Consider the following 26,533-nt stretch of genomic DNA (forward strand, 5'->3'; position numbering starts at 1 on the left):
TGTTAGCTTTGTGCAGTCCCCTAACTTGATTATTCTTTGGACATGTTAGACAAGCATTAGTGATTGATAATGACGCTAATTAACCCCTTTCCTTTCCAAAACAGTAAACCAATGCCAGCAGGATTCTGCAAACAACATGCACAAAATACAGCGTATATCAGTATCTGTTCAAAGTGGATCAAGGACACAAGTTCGTAGTCCAGCGCTTGACAAAAATCTTACCCTGCTGACACCAAGCCAGCTCCAAATCTTCTCTAAGAGTTAACAGCTCCAGCTGCTTGCAGGACAGGGAGCAGAAACAGCCCTTTCACACAGAAGAGGTGCACAGGACAGAATTGGAGGCACCATTTATTTTTTATACTTCCAACCTTTCACATTTGATTATCAAGCCACTTTAGATCACTCTGCCCTCACTAGCTGGGATGGGTTTCACGTTGCTCCCTGTCCAAAGGGCGCTGGTTATTTTAGCTGCACTTTGCAAATGCGAGGGCTGAGGCTCTGGGAATCTGGTCTGGGCTGAGACATGCACGTACTGAGGAGGGAAAGGGAAGTGCACATTCTGGAATTTAAATGGGAGGCAGAAGACAAGTAAACAAACAAGGAGCTGATCTGATTATGCAGTCGAATTTATCATGGACAATAAAGAAATTGCCTTTAAATGTAAGGGTTTGGATAACTGAATACTCCTAGCAAGTGAATAAAATGTATTCAATTAACTAAAAACCTTGTGCACTTCTGAACTGAAGTGGAATCGACTGTAATTGATTTATTTGAAACCAGAGGTTAAGGACTGAATTAGCTAAGTACAACTGGGTATTTCAAGCCACTGACTTCTCAAATGTCAAATCCCTTCTATTTTAAATATTATTTCAGCTGCGGGGCATTGCTGTCCTGATGGCTGTTCCTCCAGTTAAATCTCAAATTATATTAATATTTGATTTTTGGAGGGTGGGGTAAATTACGGTACAAAGAGGAGGGCTGTCCTTGTTCATGGTGAAGAGCACCAGGCTGTATTTTGGTTCACATGTAGGAATTAGCATGGCAGCTATGGTCTAACATTCAGCCACCACTCACCCTCATTTCAACTGATCTGGGGGAAAAAAAAAACAAACAGATTTTTGTTTGGTATATAAAAGCATGACCTAGAATTTCACTGCTGCACCTCAATCACAACGTTAAAAATGCACCCAAAGAACGCTAAAGTAATTAGCACGTTTTGGTAACTGCACATTGGTCACAGCAGACGAGGCTGAACCAAAGCTAGTCTGATTTCCATTATCGCCTGTAAAATCCTTCCTTAGAAATAATAGTAATAAAGAAATCCATGCAAGGTCATTTCATTTCTAGTTTTTGGTGGCTTGCTAATGCAGCAGCAGGATGCTTAAAATGTGCTCTCCTAGCATAAAGTAGCTAATTATATCTTTAAAACATTATTTATTATTACCTTATAATGTTCTAGCATAAGACTGCTTTATACATTGCCCAGTATAAAACGATTATATTGGGTACAGGTTTCAAAAAGTAACAAGCATCTGTAAATCCAGATATGAATGAATGGTATTTAATAAGATTGTTTTTGTTTAAAAATGAGTATTTATGTGTTGCTGTAGAAAGAGCAGCAATGTATTGCTGTTTATGAATGCTATTGTGCCTGAGGTTAGGATCCCACACACAATCTGAGATGCAGCCAAGAAAAACAGCCCTGATAGACAATGCTTCACTTCACCTGCTACAATACTGTGCATTTCATTTATGTCAAGAATATGTACAGTTAGGGTTCATTCACCTCATTATTCTGTTACATCTACTTTACGGTTAACCAGTCTCTCTTGGAAATAATAAATAACTGTTTTTAAAACAATTGCAGCTTTGCATTCAAAAGATCCACTTTCAATTTATGAAAAAAAAATATTCGCCATTTTTATAAACTAGCTGGCTCTTGAAAATAGAATTTAGACTCCACCAACTCTCTTTCTGCTTGGAAAGATTGATTTTACACTGCCTTCCATAAGTAGATTACCAAAGCAAAATGAAACATCTTGGGCTTTATCTAATGCTTTGCTTCACCAGCTCTACCAAACGTCAAAATATATGAGTAAATGTTAATTCTCTGTGCAGCTTTATTGTAAACATCTCCCTCTTAACCTCCTCAATTTCTGCCTGAGCGAAAAGGGGGAAAAAAGGAGAGAGACAAAGTCAGGGAGGAAAGGAAAGAGAAAGAGAGAAAAATCAGTCACCACCACCAAAATACCATCAGCACTTAAAGGAAACCCTCTCTTTAAAATGCCTTTACATTCTAAACTGCATTAAGTCTCCCTTCCTATGATATAACATAATCCAGCCTGATCCTGACTTCACCTACCCTCCGGGCCAAAGAAAATAGATTCAAAATCTGAATTCTCACATGTTTTTACAGCCCGTCTTCAAGATGTACACTCCATTTTTTTAAAGCGAAGTTCCCTATTTCACAACTGGTTTCCACAAGAAGAAACTCAAGATAAAAATTTCAGTCCCTTATAAACTGACACAACCATCTCAAAATGTCAGTCTGTGCATTCCACTAAAACACGAACCATCAATCAGAAATAATCTGTCTCCTGCAAGATTTCACTAAAGTTCACAACCGTGAGATGATTTTGTTGGCATCCACTACGGAGCTTTTCTATTTAGTTGAGGGGGAGGGAGCACCCAGCTCTGATTCATCAGTATATAATTTTTTTATAGCATTAATTTTCAGTATTTGCTCAGTAATGATTCTTTTTAAAGTGTCCTTCTTGAGATGTGTTTTTTAATCTCTGCTCTCCGTTAGGACAAGTACATGCACAAAATTTTATAGGCTTATAATTCTGTACGCTATATATATACATAAATAAAAACCTAGAGGTCAACATAAATAAAATAAAACTTTATTTTTTAAATAAAATTATGTTTTGGTTAAAGAAAAGATAGTGTGTCATTTTGTTAGTAGTACAGACAATTTTTTATCCAAAAGAATACATTGTGCTTTATTGTGTCATTTGTCTGAATACAGACTCAGTGGAATATCTAAATGATACCCTGCTCTGAACTCCAAGTTGAAAGTAAGTTTTTATTATACTTGAGGGAAACAATGGGTTCAGCTGCTTATTGCAAGGAGCAATTGTCAAGGGAGAGTTAAACTCAATTACTGTAACCATACTGAATAAAAAATACTGCCAAGAACAAAAATACGCCTGGGTAAAGACAGCTACTGAATAAAAAAATCGACATAAAGCGTATCAAATATTTATTTATCTGGGCAACAAAGGACTATGATACATTGATAGGCATGGAAACTACTGCCGGCACAACTCAATACAATACAACTATAACTGCTTCCAATATGGCCAGTGGAAATACAGGATACCAGGTGGTCCCGAATGTTTGAAGTTCTTTGGGAAAAAAAAAAAAAAAAAGAAAAGAAAAAAAGCAGAAAAATAAAAACAAAAGAAAGGGAGAAAGAAAAAAAAAGAGGGGAAAAAAAAAGGAAAGAAAAGCTAAATCTGTTTTAAAAGACAATATTAATTTATTGCTCTGTTGGTGCTTTCGGGAGAAGGACAGTGGATAAAAATAACTTCTTTCATTTTCCACAACACATAAGGGTTGTAAAACCACTAATATGTTTAAAAACCTTGCCAGGGTCCAACATCACTTTATTTTATCTTCAATGAGAAACTAAATGTCATACTAATTATATATAAAAATTCATGTTTTTTTATTTGTTCAGCTGCTTCATTGTCGTCTTTAACATGCTACAACAGGGCTAAAAATGATGAATCCCAGAGAAAAACCCCCAAAAAACCTCTGATATCTAAATAAGTACCATGAACCACATGATGAACTAAGAGGGGAAGATTTAAAACCCACTAAACAAGAGGTAAACGAGATCACCAGATAAATAAAAAAAGGCTTAAAACAAACTCACCATATTTACAATTCCCATTAAATTACACATAAATAAATATATACATACATGAACACTGATTCCCTTATATAATAACCGTGAATCGTGTTGCAATAGAAAGTTCAAGTTGGTCGCTTTACCTTGGACAGGAAAAAGTTCTACAACTGAAGATATGACATGGAACCGCTTGTGTTTTGTGTTCAAGTTTATTCACAATACTGATAAAATGTCATCAGTCCTTTTTGCCTTTCGTATGTCTCCTGTTGCTGTTGTACTTTTTCGCCTTTTTTTTCTTTTTTAATATGGCTACAATCTTAACTGAAGTTTATGTAAGGGAAGGTGGTGATTCAGTCCGGTGAAGCTCATAGAATTTTTAAGTATTATTTATTTCTTTTTGTTTTTTTTTTTTAATATATTTTTAGAAAAAAAAGTCCTTTTCTTTTTTGTTTTGTTTTTTTTGTTGTTGTTTTTTTTTCCTCCTTTTGTTTTATTTAAAAAAAAGTTCACAAACTCAAGACAGAACTTTTTTTCTTTGCTGGCTCCGTCCCCCTGTTCTGTTCTCTTAGGCTCCAAACTGGGGTAAATCGATGGTGGCAATGGGGAGTCAGGGGTAGGGGAGGATTTAAGAGGGAGCAAATGGAAATGTGGATACTGGGAAGGGGTGCAGAGAGGGGGCAGAGCAGTCCTGCGGAGTCAGAGAACAGGACTGGCAGAAGGACGCTCATTCTGTTGCTGTAGCCTGGGGTGCTGGGTGCAGGGGAGAGGGAGGGAGATGAATGGATCAATGGGCTATGAGGGGGAAGGGAGAGGAGTGTGTGTGGGGGGGGGGGATCCTCACTTTCGGTGCTTCTCCTCTTTGTCGCCGCTTTTGGTGCTGTTGTCTGTGTGGCTGTTGGGATTGTTGCTGAGGTACATTTTGTCCATGGCCTTGAGCGCCTCGGTGAGATAGTTCTGCAGGGCGGTGACGGCAGCACACACCGCCGGGCTCCCAAAGCCGTGCGAGATGAGGTTGAAGTGGGTCAGGCAGCTCTGGATGCCCGGCTCCAAAATGGGGTTGGGCCGCGAGTTCCCCAGGGGAGATCGGTCCTGAGCCAGCAGGTCGGTGAACTCTTTACAGATCTGTCTGTAGCATAAATGGAGCAGAGAGACGGAGGGAGGGAGCAAGGGGAAGAGAGAGGGAGGGAAATGAACCATCACTGGTGGCAGCAAAGCCTGTGCATTCTCCCTGCCAGATTACACAAGCCCCTGGATCAAGGGGGCTGCTGCCCCCGAGTGCAAACACACTCTCTCACCTCTCCCTCTCCTCTCTATGCATCCTTCCCCCTAATTCTCACATTTTCCCAGCATGTACAAACCTCTTCCCTTCACCTTGCGTGCACACACAACTGCACACCACATCATGCCCTGGCCCCAGCCAACACACAGGCAAATAACAGGCACAAGAGAAACACCCGCCTCTTGCCTATCCCTGCCGATCTCCATATCTCAGCTCCCCAGCACTGTCTCCACAACCACACATTCCTGCCCAGCTAGAGTTCGGAGTACATATGCAGTTTAAAGTTTTCCAGCAGGCTGGAAGGTAATAGATGGGCTGCGCTATCCAAAGGTAGGTTAAGGGATTTATCCACATCTTGGAAGATCCCTTTCCTTTGGGGTTGAGGGAGAGGAAACTGGAGAGAGGTATAGGCCTCTTTCTTCACAAGGCTAAAACACACCTGTGTGCCAGGAAGAATGAGTGAGGGCAGAAAGGGGACTTGAGGCTTTAAATTAGGGTATTCTGAAACATTTATATATGTACATCTCTATCTCCAAATCCAAAGGGACCTTTCCACAGAGTGGAAAGCTGACGCTAACCAGGGTCTGGAAATTTCCTTCCAGGGAGGTGGAAAGGGAGGATACGAAGGGCACAGTGCAGAAAATAGATTATATCATCCACTCACTGCACAAATGGTTAGGGAAATAACACACCTTATAGCAAGAGAGCTGAGAGGCATGTTGAAATAGTTGGGATTCTAAAACCCATGTTAATGTCTTCCAGCCATAAAGTGTCTCCCATCTTCAACCTGTGCCCTCTGGCACTGTGCCCTTTGGTGACACCTCCATTGGTAACTAAGGGCTACTAAACAACCCTTTTAATTTCCAGCAAACATACCATAACAATCATTTTCTTTTCACGCACCACCTGGAAATCTAGGCAGCCCCACCAGTGATAAACTCCACTAGCATTTTAACTGCATACAGATTGTCATTTAAAATATATGTTTAATATCCCTATATTTGCTAAGTAACAGAGCTGCTTAGGCAGAAAGAACCATTGCGGATTTTAATGAACTGAAATCAGTATAACATGCCAGTTTTATTTTACTCTCAATGGGAAGCCTTCCCTTTCTACCTAAATTGATAAGCTAAGTGAACAGGCCCAGAAAATGTTTTGCTCTGAAGAATTACTCCTTTTTCTGTAACTAAATACCCACCCACAATTTTCACAACTCGCTTTCAGTGTAATCTGCACAAAGTGACTTGATGGAAACCAAGCTGGCTTATAGAGTTCTCCTATATCAGGAAGGCAAATACACCCCCTCACAATTTGCGAAACCATCAACCACTGGTTATGTGGCAAACAAATATGTTCACAAATAAAAGCCCCAAACCCGGGTTTGTTCCCCTCCCTCATTTCTGAGCAACATGCCAGAAAGTTAAATGTCTTACTTTGTAGCTAGAAGCATGTTTTTTCTTGTGACTTGCTCGTTTGGATCGGAATGTTGTCGGTTGAGAAATTCAGCTACTGCTTTGGCAGGAAATTCTGTCTCACAAACGTACCCAAAATCTCTAGCTAGATGTACTGCTTCTCCTGAATAGGGAGTCATGGGTGGAATGGAAAGAAACACACAGCTCATCAGTACACATCCTACAGAGGCAAAAATCCATTAGAAAAAAAACCAAAACCCAGCTACATTCTACTTGGGCTTTTCCTCTAAAAGGCTTGGACTTTTTCTCTTTGACAAAGGTAGGGCAAGAAATGCTAATTACATCTTATCTTTCAGGAGTTTTCTTTGCTTCAGACAAAGGCAATGGAAATGTGTATTTTCATGACAATCATTACAAGTGAAATCTCACATAAGGATTTTTAAAAGTTTACATTGACTAACAGATACTTGTAGACAGACAGGCTCCATTCACCTAGACTGTGTGCTTTGATTTACATATCCATACCTATAGAGAGCCATTTATGTACTTTTTATTCACAGCTATTTACTCTGAAAATGTGTTTGCCTCAGCCACATCTCTATATTATTTTGCAATGCATCAATGATTAATATTGATCATAATTACTCCTAGAGCTGTTCTAAATAAAATGCATTAAACAGCTAAGTGTTTAAAATTTAACTTGATCGCATATAATTATATGTTCACCCCCAAACGATTAACCATGAGAATTTTAGGGTCATTCCACCGAGTCTGTCTGTTTTGTTGATTTTCAAATCTTTGGTTTTAATTTCCTGAACCAGTTGGTTTTTACTGCAGGGCTTCCTGCCATTAGCTCTAGCTCCGGAAGAACGCATGCGCCAATTAGAGCTTCAAAGCCTCAGTCCAGTGAGCTTGTTTCCATAAAATGGAGCGGATCATAAACAATAACAGTACCTAGAAAGTGCCTCATCGCTACAGGACTCAAAGCCCCAGCAATGTTTATACTATCATCCCCCCAAAATTAGCCACCATAGCTAAGTTATCTGAAGATCGGGCCTCTGGTTTTGTTTTTTTAAAAAATCATTCTTTTAAAGCCCTTGTATGTGAAAGCCAAACAGAACAATAGATTACCATAAAACCTTCTCCATATTCATTAACATCACAAATAGTGTTAAGCATCTACCAAATCTAGACTTTTTACAAGTTTTGCCCTCGTGATGTGTTAATGCAATCGCAAAGCCCTTTCAAAAACATGAAGATGCGGTAATTTTCACGCAATATAAATATAGTTCGTTCACTAATCCCGATGTTTGAAGCCTGGCATCGCAGCGCTTCTTTCCCCGTCCCCTTTGAACATGAAACATTTCTCGTAGACCGTGAAGCGAAAACAAAACAGTTTCCCGCCTACACAACCAAACTTAAGCTAAACCTGCGCAGCTCAGGCTGAGTTTAAAAGTGCTTTGCAAAATGAACCAGTCTAAAACGCAGTAGAACCCGTAAGTAAGGGGAAAGGAGAAGAACTATTTGCATGCCTTGGGCATACTTTGTGTCAATTAGTGTGCAAGAGCCACTGCTTCAAAACTAAATAACTGTATACGCTTGAGGTTCCCACCTTCCGGTACAGACGGCATAGGACATCCCAAAGCATTAAAAGTAACTTGCACCTTTTCTGGCCAGAGCAAAGTAGAGGAGAACGATACAGCCAAAGGAACATGTGTTCTGAAAATGAAAACCAACAGGGAGTGGGGGCTGGTGGTGGTGCAACTTTGAGGCTTTCAGGACACCATTAATTCATGGCTGAGGTCAAGGATTCCCAAATTAATTCAGGAAGTAATGGTCATGCATTTCTCAAATGCAGATGTCAGAAAAGTTAAATGATTTACTGTTATGTGGCTGCAGGGTGGGAAGGAGAACAAACTTAAAGTAGCTGCAGTTTCTGACATTTAAAATTGCTTGGCTGTCCACCTGTGGCAGAAAGACAGCAGTGAAGTATCAGAGGCTCTGCTGCCTGTAACTTCCAACTCAACACTCGGGGGTCTCTTAGGGAGCTAAGCCTGCAGCCCCTCTTCATAGGCATCTTTCCCATGCTGCTCCCAATGAGATCTGCCTACTAGATGGAAGGATTACTCACTTGAAAGCAAGATGGGGCCCTGAAAACATCTCTCAGAAGCTTAAAAGCAAATAAATGGCAGAACGCATTACTGAGTCTGCAGGACTCACTCAAGCCCGTTTCAGGTTAAAACAAAAAGCAAAGGCACACAATTAATATGTTCTTTTTCTAAGACATAGAAAATAAAGCCCTTCCAAATGCCAGTAAGCAGCACTGACTTTGGGGAAAGAAAAAAAAGCCATGAACAACCAAACATCAAGTTTTCTCCCTTTTGGCAAAAGCAATAGGCACATTTTCCAAACAAGCTCTCCCAGCTCTTTGAGACACTTACCCTCCACGAGTGATGTGAGCAAGGTAACGTTAGCAGCTTTACGCCTCCCGGCTGGCAGGTTTAGTCCTATTTTGTCCAGTTTCTCCCTCAGAGATCTCCCTCCGTTTTTAGACTTTGCCCTGCTCCGCACAAAAAGGCATTGAGAAATGGGGCTTGAGGGGGACACAGGCTCCTGCTTTAGCTCCTGCCCACAGACCCCCCCAACACATCGCCTTCCCTTGGAGGGGGGTACATGGAATGGGATAAATGGCTGTGGGTGGCTGAAGACCAACTGTTGCTGAAAGCTGAGTCTCAGACACAGGGATGGTTCTTTGGATGTTTCCATGTCTAGGGAACAGGGGCCCTCACTAAAGTCTGGATCAGGCCAGGGCTGCTGAGGAGCTCTGAGGTAGCTGCCTCCAAGGTGCCATGGACCGAGGGGCAGCTTCTCCCCAGGTGTTACAAGAAGAGAAGGATTTGTAAGGCTGGCATCGCTGCCCTCACACCAAACCCTATGTGGCCCATCTATGGCTTTTTAGCAGAGCCCTGTACTAAGTGCTAAGTGGGCCTGTGGAGATGCGAGCTGCCTTAATTAATTCTGTATGTTATTCCCTGCCCGGGCGCTGCCTAATCGCCTGGGTGAGGCTACAGAGGTGAGGGCCCACGGCAGGGTGCCGGCCAGCAAACCACTCCTATGGGGCATGGGAGTGTCTGTGTGAGGTGTCCATCGCCGTGGCAGGGGAAGGGACACACAGGGGTCCCCAAAGCGGGGCATTGGGGACGACACAAGGCTGCACGTTGCCATGGCGACAGCGCACGGACACCCCACCCCCCCCCTCCCGCGGCCTGGCGGTGCCTCCCCGGCGGCCGCGCGTGCCCCGCCCCCTGGCGGCGGCCGCCGCACTTCCCCCCGCGCCGCCGCCCCGCGTGGGCGCTCGCATCCCTGCCTCCCTCCTTCCCTCCCTCCCTGCCGCCCTCCCTCCCGCACGGCATCCCGCCTCCTCCCGCGTCCCCCCGCCCCTCACCTCCGGAGCACTCCGCCCAGCAGGGAGGCGTTGAGGCACTCGGGCGGCGACAGGCGTCTCTGCACTTCCGCCACCGTGACCTTGTACTTGGAGGTGGAGCTGAGCAGCGAGAGGCGGCCCGGCACCGAGCAGAAGACCTCGTTGGGGTTCACCACCCCGCCGAAGAGCGCGTCCTTGTTGATGGGGATGGAGGAGACGGCGTTGTTGTTAGACTTGGAGAGGGACACGGGGCCTGCAGGGAGGGAGGAGCAGGGAGGTGAGGGTGAGGAGCGGGCGGGAAGCCGGGAAGGGAGGGGGAAGCGCCCGAGCCGCTCGCTGCGGCCGGCCCCGGCCCCGCACCGCCCGCGGGGCAGCGGGGAGGGAGCGGGGGCGCCCCTCCGCCTTTTCGTCGGAGGGCGCAGGGAGAGAGCGGGACAACCCTCGACAGCAGCGGAGAACCCGGCGGCCCGCGCAGCCCCGGCCCGGCGCACGCTATCGGTGAAGCCCGTCGGTGCGGGCCGTGTCCGGCGGCCCGGGCCGGGAATCGCGGCTGCCGTGCTCGCGAAGCGCGGGCAGCGCCCGGGCAGCGGCGCAGCTCCCCAGAGGCCCCGCCAGCAGCGCGCAACTTCTGGCGTGGAAAACCCGTAACGCAGCGAGGAGCCTGCACCCCAAAATATAGCCCGGCCCCTGCCCGGCGGCGGCGGGCGGGGAGGTGCCGGGTCGTGCCGCCGCTCGGCTGGCGGTGCCCGCCGGCCTCGCGTCCCGGCCGCCTTCCCTTCCTCCTCCTCCTCCTCCTCAATCCGCACCGCTTGGCGGGCGCAGTCCAACCAAGCGGGGGGCTCTCTCCGTTTTGGATAGATCACTTGTGACATTAATAGCTCTGGGAAGGCTAATAGATACAACAGGAGTTAAACGAACTCTTGAGATTACTAATAAAAGAGCCAATTATCATGTCGACTTGGAAAGAGCATCTCTTAAGATTTATCCCTTGCACATCTAATTTGACGTGACAAAGGCTTTACGGGGAGGGGGTGGGGGGGCAGAATGAAACTTCAGGTTCGCTGGCTGTACAGCTATTAGGGTTAGAGAGGAGAGTGCCTCTACTCAGCATCTCTTCCGGTGGTGGCCAGGGTACCCAAATTCCAGGCGATCGCGCAGCCGTGGCACCCCTCAGAGCAGGCAGGAGCTAGCTATGCCTTCAGCCCTGCCCATTTTACTCCAACAGCAGCTCACTACACAGCATCCAAATGCAAATCCATCGCTTTCCACCGAGAATTGCCTTTGCAAAATGCCCTGTGCCACCTTTACTAATACTTCGGTTGTCCGAAGAAAGATGGGAAATGAAAATCGACTGAAAACATGCAATAAATATTTTGCTCGATTTGGGGACCAGTTTCCAACCAATTCAATTCGAAGTGAAGCAAGCGCACGAAACCAACGAAAACCAAAGCACCCTGACCGACAGGCATCAGTTTCAGAAACTGGCCCCTTGTTCTCCACCATTCCACCTCATCACCGTCGTGATTTAAGTAAGAAAACCCGAAGGAGGGGGAACAACAATTTCACTTTCTCAGCCTCGTTTACCAACAACGATTCAAGCCCACTGCTCAGCTAGATGCATGGGTCAAACCATGAAACCCAATTGTTCGCTAATGCACTGAAAGACCGGGTCGGATTTTCTAGATCATCTGCTAACATTTTTCCTCGTTAATGACAACAACAATTAAAATAGCCGGCAAACATGGCCATTTAAGAGGGCGCATTTCAACCCACACCGCCCATTTTTCTTTCTCTGCTTCCAATATTTTGGCCAACAGTACATGCCAGAGGAAGGAGCCCAGGGCCGGGGGGGCTGGAGGGGAGGGGGGGGAGGCCGGGTAAGTCCTCCATTCGAGCAGTCCCCAGCCTGTGACGACATGTTTGGTATGCGCAAGGAAACGGCTTACCTTTCTTAATTACAGTTTGATCTGGGATGTTAAGACCGGGGTCTTCTACGTGCTGCAACAAAAGGAACAGGCAGGGATGTCAATGTACAACCACAACAAAAGGCAGGGAGGGCCGAGGTGGGATGGGGTGCGGGAGAAGTTGTGTGCCCCCCTCCCTCCTTCCCGGGCACGGTGTGGGGAGGGAAACAACAGATCTTGCACGGGGAGAGGGGGAGAAGAGGGGATTTGCGGGGATTTCCTTTATCGGGAGGAATCCTGCATCCCTCCCAGCTCTTTCCCGCGATCCCCAAGAAAAATATAATAAATCACTCACAAACCCCCGGGGCCCAAGTGGCCTCCAGCTTCTGCGGGTTCCCTCATCCCGTCCCTTCCCTCCTCCCCGGGAAGCAGCCCCGGCCCGGCCCGACCCTTCTCCGCCGCTACGCACTCTCCCGCGCCCGCGGGAGGGAAAGCACAAAGGAGTGGGGACCGGTGCGGTGCCGGGGGGCTCACGCATCCTGCGCGGCCCCGGGCTCCCCCACTATTGTCCCCTCAAAGGTTCCGCGGTCGCGCTACAGCTGGGGTTCGCGCGGCGGAGTCACGACGTGATTAGAAAGTCAAATGAAATCATGTTTTCTAATTCCAAAAACTGACAGGCAATATAATGTCTGGCTGTGTTTACAAATTAACACCAGTGCTGCTGAGATAGAAGATTTCGCAATCGTTACAAAACCCAGGCATTACCATTTAAAAAACTATTACTTCCTTCTCTAGTCTTTGTCCAACAATAATACTGATTCTAACATTTTCCATTCTGTCTTGGATTTATGCTCCTGTTAATTGTGCCTGATCTCAATGATTCCGGGTGGATGGTACTAAGTTGCTTTATTACAGGTTTTATTATACTCAATGCTCTCATTTGTAACTTGCCTAAAGTGCTTCTGGATTTAAGTATAATTAAATTGAGAAATGTTCAGAAATGACTACTGCTGCAGTTCTTGTGTTTTAACTATATGGGGAAATATGATCCCTTTATGCATGCACCCTAAACCCATAAAGTAAATGTAGTGTGGCATAATACTTTTATTTGTGTTATTTCTACACATATTCCATACAGGGAGGACTGTTAAGTTTAAAATCCCACAGAGATATTTATGATTAAATAATTTTCACCATCTACTTGACTTTCTTAAACATTTAGCGGTCGTTTTTATTAAAGATTAACTGTTGCAGCAACGGAAATATTAAAAAGACGACCCTCCCAGCCCAGATTTCTGTAGAGGATTATTTAAAAAAAAATAGATAAAATACTCTTAAAGGATACATCCTCCTATTTTATACTTTCCCTCATGAAGCCTGCTGATTCAATTTTACAGAGAAAAAAATGGTTTGGCTGGCTCAAGGATTTAAACCAGATGGCATTCGGTTTTCACAAAGTATAGCAATGCTATTAATTCATAGATCTGCAGAGGAGGCTTCCAGAATCAGCCCACTGCCATGGAGCACAACTGAGGAGAGGGAGAATTCAAGAGAACATTTTAGGTCATGTTCTTCCTACAGCAATCAGGGGCTTGCAGTCAACAAATTAGTTTATTCTTACGATTGCCTCCATGTTATTTTATATCAAGTTTAAAGAATTGACCTGCTTTTAACGGATCCAAATTGCTTACTAAATCCTCCACTTTGGGAAATGTATGCGTTTATTGCAAAACTGCTAAACACAACCAGCAATTTTCTGTGGCTAATTTAGCCAGATGAGGGCTGTAATAAATTCACTATTTTCCCCAAGTATAATTTACAAAAGATTTCAAAATGACCCCCAAAAATAGGTAAGTTCATCTGAACATTATCCTTGCAACATGAAACTGTACTCATTAAACTGTCAGCAAATATATTGTTGTAATATTTGATCCTGTAATTTGGGATGGCATTTCAGCAAAAATCACATCCAGATACCACAGTTCCCTCCTCCTCTTTCCTTCTGCAAGTCGAGCAGCTTCGGTCCCTCAGCACAAGCTCTGTGGGCTTTAATAAATTTATTGCCATGTTCTAATTCCATTTTCAGGGAGAAACCCAGAAAGATGAACTTTGATCATGACTGATCATGTTGCATAAGGCCACTTTCCTAACTGAACAATAGCCCTGGCTTGCTTTGTAAGTAGCCTGTGTGCTAATGTCATGCTTAATTAGAAATCATTTTTTAAATCTGTATTTATCGATAACAGAATTAGGTCCCCCAAATAAAGCATCCTCCAATAGGCTCTCAACATTTAATTTAATATAGGGTGTAGCAGGTCTGGCTCAAATTCGATAACCTATAGCTAATGATTTATGAGGTCATCCCTTTGCACCGCTACTAAAAGAAGGTGGCAGCGTTTTAGTATACCTCTTCCCTGATTTGTCAATTAATTCCTTTAGAGAAGAGGGTCTGCCCATACCCTTTATAACTTTGGATGTGGTTATCCTATATGCAAATCCTGTAATCGCGGGATACCGATTTTTCCTTCTCTGGCCACTTTCACCTACTTTTTTTTTTTTCCCCGTTATGTTTGCCTGTGAGGACATTTAATGACATCTCGCATTTCAGACTTGTGTTTTTCCCAAGGCAGCAAGAAATCCCCAAATGCACAGCCCTGTGGTGATATTATATATTCTTCCAATCGTAACAGCTTATTGTCATTGAGAAGGAAAGATATTGTTAACGATGACAGTAATTTGATTTATTTATATTTTAGCGGGCGCGTTAGCGGGAGGCATTGCGCAGGGACGAGCTGCGAGAACCTATTGTTCTAGGTGGGGGCTTCACTTTTCCTGGGGGGCGGGGGGGAGTTCTCTTCTTCCCTCCCCGTTTTTTTTTTTTTTTGGGGGGGGGGGCGGGGGTCCCCCTCCGTCCCTCCCCTCCCCCGACGTTGGGCTCCCGCGGGGTGGGGGACGGGGAAGGAGGACGGAGAAGAGGGACGAGCGAGCCCCGGGGCGGCCCCTTGGCTTACCGGCACGTCCTCGATGGCGTGGGGGATGGAGTGGAGGGGCAAGTCGGCCAGCCCCGAGCCCAGCCCGTGCGGGGCGTGCAGCAGGTCGTCATGCCGCCGGTAGTCCCTGCGTGGGTCGAGCCCCGAAAGCTGGTGGGGTAAACCCCGGTGCGTGTGGAGCAGCCCCGTTTCCTGGCTCTGCCTCTGTCCCGGCCATCCTGGGTGCTGGGGCTGCGGCTGGGCATGGAGGGGGTTGAGGCTGTACGGGTCGTTCACGTGGGAGTAGGGGTCCTGAGACTGGGGGTAGATGGGCTGGTAAGGGGGGGGAAAGTAGGGCGGCTGGAAGTCGGCGTTGGGGGTGTGGGAGAGCGGCGGGGCGCTGGTGTAGGGAGACTGACCCACGGTCCCCAACTGGGGTAGCCGGGCTGTCCCGTTGCTGGTACTGTCGTGGCGCTCCTGAGGTGGGGAGCGGGAGCGGGGGGGGGGGGGGGTGGTGGTGAAGGGAGGTGGGGGGAGGAGGGGAGGAGGGGGAGGGGGAAGGAGGGGGAGAAAAGAAAAACAAAGATAATATCAAACTGATTCTTCTCAAAATCGGCTTGAAAAATTCATCTATTGGGCAAATATGGGCAATTCATCCTCTCCGAGGCGGAGAAAAGCAGATCTGGGGATTTCTCTGCCTCTGATTTCCCTTCACAAATAATTGAGAGGCAGTCTCGCTCTTTAAATAGCAATAATAACGGCAATAATGATAACAGCAATAATAGCAATAATTACAACAAGACTGCTTATAATAATTAATAAAACATTGCGGCGATACAGCATGGATTCCCAACAGATCGTGCCCCGGCATTTCAGGTGCAGGTATTTCCCGCAAATAAAAAGAATAATTCATAAGCGGGCATTATTGAAATAATAATCCTACCACAACCCCAAATCCTCTCTCTGACCCTGAACAGAACCGAGATAAATGTGGCTAAGATTACCAATTACGCGTCCCAAGAAAACCCTGGAAAATCCAAACCCACTGCCATTTTGTTACCAGAAGACAGTGAAATATGCTCCAAACAAACCGGTCGTTTCCCCCAAGAGTTTTAGAAATGTTTCGGGGCGAAAGCACTGACATGGTCCCCCACCTGCGGGGAGAGCCGTACCGGTGCCCGGCGGAACTCCCTGCTCGCCAGCGGGCGATTGCGGAGCAGAGCGGGCAGCGGTGACCCGGCCGCTGGGGAAGCGGAGGAATGCGGCAGGCAGCCGGGGGAAACGCCGCCGCCCCGACGGGCGAGCGGTGCCGAAGTGCGCCCAGGGTTTTCAGTAGGCTCTGCCGGCTTTCGAGGCCGGGCAGATGAGCCCACATGTATGTCCGGTGAAAAAGGAATGGCCTCCGCGGAGGAGGATTCGAGGGAAAGAACCATGATCCCGAAAAATGGAAACGAGAAAGCCGAAGATATTATGTTTGCAGGTGGCAAAGTGAAGGAATTGAAGCGGTAGGGTCCAAGCAAAGCCTTTTGCCGTTCGCTCGAAGCAGACCATAAAAAAAAAAAATAGGAGAGGGGGGAGAGAAGAAAAGAAAAAATAAAGAGAGAAGGGGAAAAATGTAAACCACCGAATTGTAAAAAATGAAGCAAAGAAGAAAAAACCCTCTTTGCGAAGCTGGGTGCGAAACCCCCACCGCCACCGCCGACAACAATAGCAACACCCAGCGCGCACCGAACCCCCTCCGAGAGAAACGTGAAGCAACTCACCATAGCCGAAAAACTGTGCACTAACATCTGCGAAGAGTCGGGGTTTACAAGTCAAGGTAGAAAAAATAACAAAAAGGCAGAGGAAAGGGACCGGCGGAGCGCGCAGCCCTCGGCGGAGCCCCGCGGGTGCGAGCGCGGCGCGGGCGCGGAGGGAGCGCGGCCAGAGCCCGGCGCTAGGTGCGGGCGGCAGGACCGGGGCGCCGGGGCTGCTCCTGCACCGCGGGCGCGCCACGATAATCCATCAGAACTTGCACCGATCTCTGCTGCCCTTCATCTGGTGTTGCCAAGGCGAGCTCTCTATCCTGGCGCGGTGTGAGTAGTCAAAGTTGGTTGCTTTCTTTTTCCTTTTTTTTTTTTTTTTTTTTTTTTTTTTTTTTTCCTTTTTTTTTTGTTTTTAGCGTGTGTGTGTTTGTTTCTTAATCCTTTTTTTTCCTCTGTCTCTTTCTTTTTCTCCTTTGACTTAGCTGCTGCTTCACTTGAGCTCCTAATAACAGATCTGCTGCCTTCCTGGAGACTCCTAATAGCAGATATTCATGACTATTAATATTACACGAACACTTAATAAGGGAAGAATGGCTGGAAATCGAGCGTGAAGCGAGAAGGCAACTCAAGGCAGAGCCTGTTCTAAATGACGTCCATTGAATGAAGAATCAGTGTATCTAATCAGAGATGGGGGAGAGGGAGAGGGAGAGAGAGACAAAAAGGGAGAGAGAGGGAGCGGGAGAGAGAGAGGGGGCACATGCTGCTGCGTCTGACGAATCACAGGAAAGGGGCAACATTTTAAAAGGTTGCAGGGCATGCAAAAGTGAAAGAGAAAGAGATCCGGAGAGAGGGAGAGGGTGGGAGCCAGGAGGGGGGTGTGGAAGGGGGGGGAGAGTGGGAGAGACGGGTAGAATGAGAGAGGGGAGGGGGCGCGGGATCCCCCCTTCCTTCCTCACCTTCCCTTCGCTTCGCTTCGCTTCCCTTCCCCTCCCTTCCCCCCCGGTTGCCGCCTCCCCATGTTCCCAGCCCCGCGGTCCTTCGCGGGCGCACCTCGGGCTGCGCCTGCTGCGCGTAGCCGGCCTCAAAGCCCAGGGAGAAGAGCGGCTGCTGGCTTCCCGCTTGGCTCTTGCCGCCCTCGGCCGCACCGCCGCCGCCTTTGCGCGGGGTGGGCTCCGCGGGACCTCCCGTCGCCGCCGCCCCGTCCATGCCTCGACGGCGCCCCACCAAGAGGCTCCCCTCGCCGCTGCCCCCGCGGCGGCCGCCCCGCGCCGCCGAGCCGGCTCGCCTCCGTGCCCCGCGTCCCGGAAACCGGCTGGGAAAGTTTTTTTGGGTGTCTCCCCCTCTGGGTGTCAGCCCTCCTCCTCCTCTTCCTCCTCCTCCTCCGGTTCGAGCCCAACGCCGAGGCCGGTGGGAGCCCGGGACAGGGGGGCTGGGGAGCCCAAGGAGCATCCGCCGGGCTCCCCGCGGCCCCCCTCTCGGAGGATCCGGGAAAAGACGGGGGAAAAAGGCAGGAGGCGGTGAGGCGGGGAGGGAAGGAGGGCGGGAGGCAAGCGGGGGGGAGAGAGCAGGGAAAAGAGGCAAGGCGAGCGCTTCTCGCGGCCCAGACAAGCCGGGGCTCCGGCGCAACCCGTTGGACTGGCTGTGCAACTCCCAAACAACTCCCTTAAACAGGCACCGTTCCGCTCGCCGCCGCTGCCCCGCCGCAGCCGCCGCTCCGCCGGCGCCCGGCCCCACGCTCCGCCCGCCCGCCCCGGCCCCCCGGCGCTCCGGCCGCCCCGGGCGCTGAGCGCGACTGGCCGGGCTTTCATGCCTCTTTTCTGGTTTTATTTGACTTGGATTTTTTTTAATTTCTTCTACTGTCTCTTTTTTTTTTTTTTTTTAAATATATTTTAATGCAGGTCCTACCCCCGACACGATACAGTCACCCTTTTTCATCCTCTCTAGAAGTCACATCACACCCTCTCCAGAGGAAAACACGGAGTACCAACCCCACACGTACGCACAAAAGCCAGGGGGCTCGGCGGAGCGGCCGCTGCTCCGTGTTTGGCAACACCTTGGTGTGAAGTCCCATTAACGCAAGGCAACAAAAGCCATTTGCGATGAAATCCACACGCTCACACGTGTGCACACTGGAACACCGATCCTGAGGGAAGGGAGGGGGAAGAGACACGCTTTCCATAGGAAATGCAACTGAGGAACGTATATGTTTGTTTTCCGGGTAAAAAGAAAAACCCCCAACAAACAAACAAAAAACCACAAACCCCAATACCCCTGACATCTCATTCCTAGAAATCAAGCACCCGCCAGCGAGTGGATCTAAAAGCTCAGCTCCCGCATCGGGAGACAGCTTCATCCCAAAGTCCTCGATCCGAGACTTGATCACCAAAACACTTAGTCGGCGCTGAGCCTGGCGAATCCTCAGTTTCTTTCCCAAGCTACAGCATCGCCCAAAACAGCAGCAGGGTCGGACGGGAGAGTGCCCCCTTCGACCCAGAGGTGCGTGTCGGCAAGGCTCCGCCGAGGCTTGGGGGATCTTCCCGCGTGGGTCACGACCAAATAACAGCGTTCTTTTGCAAAGTAGCGTCCTTTATTGCGCGGTTTGAACACACAGCACAGTCAACTTTTTCGAAAAGGGTGACAATAGTATTCGTTGGTTTAAGACTAGGCATGGGTCCTGGGCATCGTTCTTCTTTTTCCTCTTCTTCTCCTTTATGTCAGATTAAAAGATATTCTCCTCTTTCTAAAAATATGGATGCACACATAGACACATAGAGAGATGTGCGCATACGGTCTGTGCTGAAAGGCTCCAAAACCAAATGATGTGAATTATTTTTTTTTTCCCAAGCGGTTAAAATATTATTTCTCAAGCCCCCGGGAATGTGACCCTGAAAATTAGGAGACTGGGGGAACACCGCTCCCAAACCCATGATTTCAGTTCGGCATCTGACCCGTGCAAATTTGTGCAGCTCGGTATTAATCAACCCGCAGCTACATCGAAAAGGCTGAATTTAAGCTTCGGTCCTGAGCCAATTTACTGGTATGCCTCGGGTACCTAGAATGTAAGAATAATTCTCTTCCCTTTGTCTCTTTGCCCTTTCATTCATTCATCCATCCATCCGTTCATTCAGCCAGCCACCTATCCATCCATCTATCCATCCATCCATATGGATGAGTGTAGCATCCTACAAGAGCCTTATCTACCTATAGACCAGGCTGCTGCTTGGATCCTGTTTGCCCTTCCTCATACACTTCCGACAAAGCCGGGTTTCCACAAGCCCCGAAGTTCCTGGGGAAGGACCCCAGCCCCTCTCCGGCTGCAGGACCGCAAGGAAGCCTGACGACGGAGCAGAAGTTTTCCTAAACGAAATTGAGAGACGGAGGGATGCTGAAGGCTCCCGCTCGCAGCTGCGGGGCCTGGGCTCTGCCAGGGCCCGGGGGAAGAGCTTACCTCGCATTCCTCATACTTGATATTATCCGTCAGTTTCCAAAGCATTTTCATGGATTGGCGTGAGAGAGAGGATTTGGTTCTCCCTGCCTTGCCTCTCCCTACGGTGGCGGTGCCGGGCGGCGTGGGGAGCGCGGCTGGCGGAGGCTGGCTCCCGTCCGCGCTCGGAGATCTCCCTCTAATGGTGGAAAGTTTTTCCTTTTCCAGCTCTTTACCCACAGTCTAATCGCCTCATTAGCATATCAACAACAGCCCAATTGCTCGCCAGCACAACAACCTGCAGCGATGGACACAGGTAGAAAGGACCCACGAGTAAGAAAAAAAATAATAAATTAACAGTGAAGAAAAAAAGCTTTCTCCGACCTGCCGAGCCCTGGTGCGGGGGCCAGAGGGCCCTGCCTGCCTGCCTGCGGGCCGCCGCTCCCCTCGTGCCTCTACCTGCCAGCAGGGAAGTGGCCAGTGAAATCAAGGAGGCGACCGTCCCTTCATCTGCAGAGAGTTTGGAACTAGCCATGAAGCCACCCCGTGGGATTTACCTCTCCTTCCTCCCCCTTTTTTTTTTTTTCATGGAGGTTAAAGAAACCAAAGCAAGCAGAAACGAGACTCGAGTCTTGCTCGAACGAAGTTATTGTCTGCGGAGGCTTTTGTTGCCCTCTGGATTTGATTTGATCTTTTTTGGTGGACATTTGAAAAGCTTCTTTCCTTCGCAAACTATTTTTTTTTTCTTCTCGGCTCTGTTGTCTATATGTCTTCAAAAAAACACCACCCCAAACAAATCCAGCATAACCTCCCAGATAAAAGTGGGCGAGCGGTAAAGTGAATGAAGCAGGAGCAAAAAAATCTTTTGCAAGCACTTGAGCAAAGGGATGAAACAATGACCACAATAAAACTTTGGCACTTTCTTAGGTGGAGCGCTTCTTTTGCTTAACACTGTGCCGCTAAGCGAGCTCTCAGTCTACCCTCCTGGGGGGCTGCTTCTCCACCCCTCTCCTCTTTTATTTCTCCGGGTGCCCAACCTTGATCCATCCACCGAAAGGCTTCGTTTTTCTTCTTTTTTTTTTTTTTTCCCTTTTCCCCTCTGGGTGATTCCGCGCTGCTCCGAAGAGCAAGGCATTCCCCTCTCCGTGGGGCTGGCGTGTCAGGCCTGGCGCAGCTCCCCGCGCTAGCCGTGCCCCCAGGCGTCCCCAGGAGCGGGGCATTCCCATGGCTGCCCGTGCACCTGGTTGCCCTGCTGCTCCCCGAAACTTCTTTTGCCAATGGCAAAACCTGCCCTGTCGGCTTGGAAGACCCTCCCAGGGCCACCCCCCGACGTCGGAGGAAAATGTACTGCCTCCAGGAGCAAACGGCCCCTGCACTCCGCGGGGTAGCCGCAGTGGGCCCTCGGGGGTCCCTGCACACGCCTCCCCACATCGGGAAGGGTGACAAAGCCCCAGGGCTTCCGAGACTGCTTCTTCACGCACACACATATCTGTGTCCCCAAAATGGATTTTTTTTCCTTTCCCTTCCCTCCTCCTCCACCATACCCCCACCCCCGATGCTCTTTTTAGCAGCGCTTTTGTCTGACACTGGCAGGAGAGTAAATTGTTGGTTTTACTCCCATTGAGGTTCAAATAGAGCTGGCAGATTAAGCCTAGTTAATGCCTGGGGGGGAGTGTGTGTGGGGGGAAGAGATGAGAAAAAGAGGAGGAGAGCAGTATGACGAAGGGGCCCATCGCCCCTTAGCGCCGTCCTGTTGGAACCAGGTCCGTCGGGAAAGCTTCCCACCCGGAACAAACTCCCACCCGCCGCCGCCCGGGACTCCCGTGGGCCAAAGGCCTGACCCTTGTGCTTCCTCTCCCTAGGCCCAGGCCGGTAGGGTGCAGGCTTACGAGGGGAGGGGGCGGCTTTCCCCGAGAGACGCACACGGGGCAGCTGGAGGCGAGTCCGCGCGGCCCGGCCCCTCCGGCCAGGCACGGCCAAGAGGGCCCCGCAGCGCCGGGGAGAGGGAGCAAGGAGGGCCGGGGTGTAAGGAAAAGTCGGGAACAGATATCAAGGCAGATAACCCGTAAATACGATTGCACAAGAGTTGACTTCAGTGAAAGAAAGAAAATCCTCTTTTGATCGCTTTTTCGCACCGGTTTGATAAGAAAATGTCATCTCTAACTGTAAAAATAATTTAAATAATTTAAAATATATTTTTCTTTACTGCATTTTGTCGTGTCGTCCCCCACATCTTTTTTTTTTCTTTTTTAGACGACTTGCTGCTACTCTGAAGAAAAAAAAATTAAATAAGGCAGTCTGGAGAAAGGCAGTCGAGCGATTTGAAAAGCTGAGGGCAGAAAAAGAAACTAGGTTCCCATTTGGAAGTGGACTAGACTGTGCCGGGGAATAAAGAAAAAAGAAAAAAGAAAAAATCCTTTCCGCTAAGAAAATCCCGAGTGCTTGAACAGAACGATTCGTCTTCCCTTTTATTCGCCGGCGAACCGCGGCCATCTGGACGGGCATTAGGGTGCTCCAGGGTTTTTCAAGTTTCTCCCTCTCCTTACAGAGGTTTGAGAACCTCTGTAACTTCACACGTGCCGTCTCGCCCGTGGTGCGGGTGGGTCCCCTCGGGACCGTGGGGCCGGGCGAGGCCCCGGCGGGCCGCGTGTTCCCCATCCGACCTCTTTCGCTGGTGGGTTCTGCTTTTCCCTTCAGCTTATCCTAGCGGGAGTGCTTTCCACGGGCGCTCCCGGCATGTCTACCGCCTGGTGGGATCCGGCAGCGTTATTTTACCACGGGACGGGCTCGAGTGGGACCTCTCAGCGACGTTGCAGCCCCCGCCACACGTCCCCGATGCGCGGCGGGCCCGCACCGCGCGGCCCCGGGTCACGGCGGCGGGCGAGGGCCCTGCCTCTCGTGGGGACCCGCCACGCTCCGTGGCCCCAGGGCTCCGCGGCCGCCGCCAGCCCCGGACACAGGGACGGCGGGCGGGCACACGCCACCCTTGGCCGGCCCACGCTGCCGGGCAGCTCACGCTGGGGTTGTGACACCCACGGCGGCGGCGGAGCAGCCCTCGCCCCTCTCGACCCCGGTCCACCTCTCTCTACCTGTTGCAGTCGGGCCTCACCAGTGGCCGCGGGCAGCCCCAAGCACCGGGAGCCGCAAAATGCCCAACCCCGGCGTCAGGCTTGCCCCCACTCCCTCCAGGCCAGTCACTTTTCTCGCTCCAGCCTTGCTTCCCAAATAACAATAAACGCCCCCGGGGCAGGGGGTCGCCTTACCTGCCAATCCCCCATTTTGGCAAGGATAGACATCCTGACTGCGGGCTCCGAGTCCCCAGGTCCCTGCTGGTCATGGACTGCGAAGGCAAGCCACTCGCCCGGGGCGCCTGTGGGTAAATCCTCCCCTTACCTGCGCCGGGACTCTCTTACCTGGCCATAAAGAGCTGGGTGCTCCCTGCCCGCGCCTGCGCGCTGCCTCCGCGCTGCCTGCGCGCTGCCCCCCGACACCGCGCTCCCACGGCTCCCGCCCGGACCCGCCGCTCCCGGGGGGCACCGCCACCGGACCCCCGGGGGGCTCCCGGCCATGCCCCGGGCGTCCTGCAGCCGCTGGACCCGTACCCGCTTCGCTACCGTCTTACTCCCTCAACCCCGTGCAGGGAGACCGGGTGCCCGGCCGCGGCCGGGGTGAGGGCGGGTGAGCCCCCCATCTTCACCTTTCCCCGGGTAGGTTACCTCGGGGGCAAGATGTCAGGGAGTGCGTGCACGTAGTAGTAGTAGTAATAATAATAATAATTATAATAATAATTATAATAACAACAACAGTAGCCCAAAAAGAGAGAGCACCGCAGGGGGGCTGAACTAGCCCAGCTCGGTGATGGAGGCACTGCAAATAGCCGGAGGAGTCCAGGGAGAAACAAAGACACCCTCCGGTGCAGATGGTCTTCTCAGACCCCTGTACACTGGCCGAGAGAGGGCGGGTGGCAGCGGCCGGGGTGCTGCAGTACCCTGCTGGCCGGGCTCTGGGCTGCGCGGGAACGGTGCGGTGTGAGGGATGCTGCGTTCCCCCGGGGGAAGCTGGCCTGCGATAGCCTGTGGCCCTTGGACCTCTCCGTGTCCGCACCCCTTGTCCTCGCCCATGTTTTGGTTTGGTTTTTTTTCCCCTCGGGGATTCAAGTGCCGAAGTGCCCTGGAAAGTCGCCAGGGTGTAACGCTGATTTCACACTCCAAAAAAGACAGGAAGCCCTTGCCTCATCTCCAGGGGGCTGGGCACTGGGGGCTTGGGGGAAAGCAGTACTCCAACTACAGGATTTTGGGGAACGATGCAAACAATTTCCACTTCACAGTTGCACAGCAAGCCCTTTGCATTTCAGACACAGGTGAACGGGGCATCATGTCCCAGGAATGGGACAGTTTGAGGCTTCCTGAATGTCGAGGCGCATTGTGTTGGGTTAGGTCCTGGACTAGTCCCAGTCTCCAGTAGAAGGAAGGGGAACGCACCCCCTTGCCCCTAAGAGCCTGGGAACAAGGACCTTACAGAAGGAAATTCCAACCCTGTCTCCAGGCAGGTGGGAAGAGGAAAGCGAGAGCCTGCACCCGCAGCCATTCGGCACCGGGGGAGTGCCGGGGCCGCGGGCAGTTGAATTGTCGGTTCCTGGGGGGGCTCCGCTTCTGATGCACCGCCCCAGCGATACGGGGTTGGCGGGGACCGGGCCCCCTCGGCGGGGATCGGCGGCTTCTGCGCGGCGGCGGGGCGGGGCGCGGTCAATGGGCCGTGCGGGTCGCGCTTCGCACCGCCGCTCCCAGCGCCGGCCCGCGGTGTACAGTTAGTGTCAAATTACAGCAATTAACCGGGCACCGGCATTTAATTACCCAGCCCTGCCCCTTCCCCACCTCTATCGATCTTGGGGAGGCTCCTGTTCGGGGACGACGCGGAGCAAAGACAGTCCCGTGCAAAACGGGAGAGGGATGAGGACGATGTGCGGAGATTTCGCAGCTCTGAAACCCTGCTGCCTCTCCTTTCTCCTCTTGCCAGTCGACCTGTCCCTTCAAGTCCTCTCCAGGAGGCGGCAATTTTGGCCCAGTAACGATTATTTAAAATATTGCCTTTATTACTGTTTTGTGGACAAGGGTGGGGAATTAATCCGATTACAAACTGGCCTTCAGCGAAACGTCCCCAGTAAACTTGGGGGCCACGTTTCTCCCGGTAGGATCTTTCCCTTCTCCCTGGCTCCAGCGCTCCCCACACAGGGTTAAATCTCCTGGGTCAGGACTCAGCTTTCGCAGTCCGGCTCTGCCCCGCGGTACTCGGCAGAGAGGCTTCCCCAACACGGCCAGCCCGCGGGGCGGGAGTCGAGCTTTCGGGGCTATGGGCAGCCCTGGCACGCATCAAGCTGATCCGTGATCTTTTTTTAGCCTAGGGAAAGAGGGCATGGGCTGGACGCGCTGCAGTGTCTGGGGTTGTGGGGCGCTCCTTTCCTCTCCCTTGGGCACTGGTGACTGCACTTCAGGAGTGAATTCGACTTCCCTTACCCGGGCGTTTAGAGAACACCTTTTCCTCGCAGCCTTGAGGGCAAACCTGGCCCGTGTAGGGGACTGAAATCGCCGCACCCTAGGCTACAGTCATCCCTAAAGTGCCAGCTCTGCCTCGTCCTGCCTGTCCTGCCGCCTGCCTCCTCCCTGTGCAAAAGGAAGCTGAAGCTGAGTCAACTTCTCTCCCCAGTCTTTTAGCACAAAGAGAGATGCAGCTTTTCTATTTTTTTCTTTTCCTCTCCCCTCTATGTCACACCGTCTGGTTCACAGCTTGGCAGTGATTTTGGCAAGTGAACCAGAGAGAGTCATTGCGGAGTTCTATGCCTCTGAGTTATTTTCGATGGACGCGCCGTGTGTCATAGTCCGGGCAGCAGACGGGGCAAAGCCCTGCCCGCTCCCCTTTCCCTCCACCGGCAGCATCCTTATGGCCAAACCCCGCCACACCTCTCTTCCCAGCAAGAAAGTAGAGAAGATATGCTCTTGGGGGGCATTCCCTTCCCGGCGTCGAGGTTCCCCAGCCGGTCTGAGTTACCGACAGGTCCTCTCCCCCCTGAGTATCCCCACCAGACGATCCCTCAGCTGCCGGACAGATCTTTCCTGCTCTCTCCTCTTGTTCTGCCTCGCCCCACCCCGGGCGAGCCGCAAGAACGGTGGGACAAACGCGGCTCCCGATTTACTCTGCGGGGAACTTAGAGTTGGTTATTTTTCTCACTATTACTTTTCCCTTCTCCCTGCCCCAGTACCGCCCAGCTGGGGAGAAGCTCAGCGCGGCTGATTTCCGCCGGCTCACTGCCACATAAATAGATTTATTTTTTTTTCCTAGACTAATTTTTGGCAGTGGCCAGTCGGCGCCCGTGGAGCCACTTGCAGCCCAGCCAGCCCCAGGGTCGGCAGAGGCGCCGCTCGGCTCCGTCCGGAACAGATGCTCCAGAGTAGACGCGCGT

The 26,533-nt window shown here is 50.3% G+C and overlaps 1 protein-coding gene across 3 annotated transcripts; it reads right to left on the reverse strand.

Moving 5' to 3' along the window:
• Positions 1–4,112: 4,112 nt before the first annotated feature.
• On the reverse strand, positions 4,113–20,235 carry TFAP2A (transcription factor AP-2 alpha). Of its 3 annotated transcripts, none has more exons than XM_027745082.2 (7): positions 20,101–20,235; positions 14,950–15,384; positions 11,981–12,032; positions 10,056–10,287; positions 9,052–9,170; positions 6,632–6,773; positions 4,113–5,045 (listed from the first exon to the last, which is right to left on the reverse strand). In XM_027745082.2, exons 1-7 carry the CDS (start codon positions 20,149–20,151, stop codon positions 4,757–4,759), a joined length of 1,320 nt encoding a protein of 439 aa, XP_027600883.1. In that variant the 5' UTR covers positions 20,152–20,235; the 3' UTR covers positions 4,113–4,756. The 3 variants fall into 3 exon arrangements, with proteins under 3 accessions (XP_027600883.1, XP_039242980.1, XP_027600885.1); XM_039387046.1 differs by lacking the exon at positions 20,101–20,235 and adding an exon at positions 17,703–18,155 and having other exon boundaries at positions 4,388–5,045; XM_027745084.2 differs by lacking the exon at positions 20,101–20,235 and adding an exon at positions 16,671–16,931 and having other exon boundaries at positions 4,388–5,045.
• Between the last annotated feature and the right edge of the window lie 6,298 nt (positions 20,236–26,533).

Source organism: Pipra filicauda, unplaced genomic scaffold (genome assembly GCF_003945595.2).
Source record: "Pipra filicauda isolate LSUMZ 115617 unplaced genomic scaffold, ASM394559v2 scaffold101_size5749837_pilon, whole genome shotgun sequence".
Classification (NCBI taxonomy): domain Eukaryota; kingdom Metazoa; phylum Chordata; class Aves; order Passeriformes; family Pipridae; genus Pipra; species Pipra filicauda.

Bases quoted from the DNA above. Each gene is read 5' to 3' on its own strand.
- TFAP2A (XM_039387046.1), bottom strand. From the start codon at position 18,101: ATGCTCCTTGGGCTCCCCAGCCCCCCTGTCCCGGGCTCCCACCGGCCT. The intron at 9,171-10,055 runs GTGAGGGGCGGG...TGTGCGGAGCAG, and splicing joins CTGGGCGGAGTGCTCCGGAG to GGCAAAGTCTAAAAACGGAG. The intron at 5,046-6,631 runs GTAAGACATTTA...TTTATGCTACAG, and splicing joins AACATGCTTCTAGCTACAAA to ACAGATCTGTAAAGAGTTCA.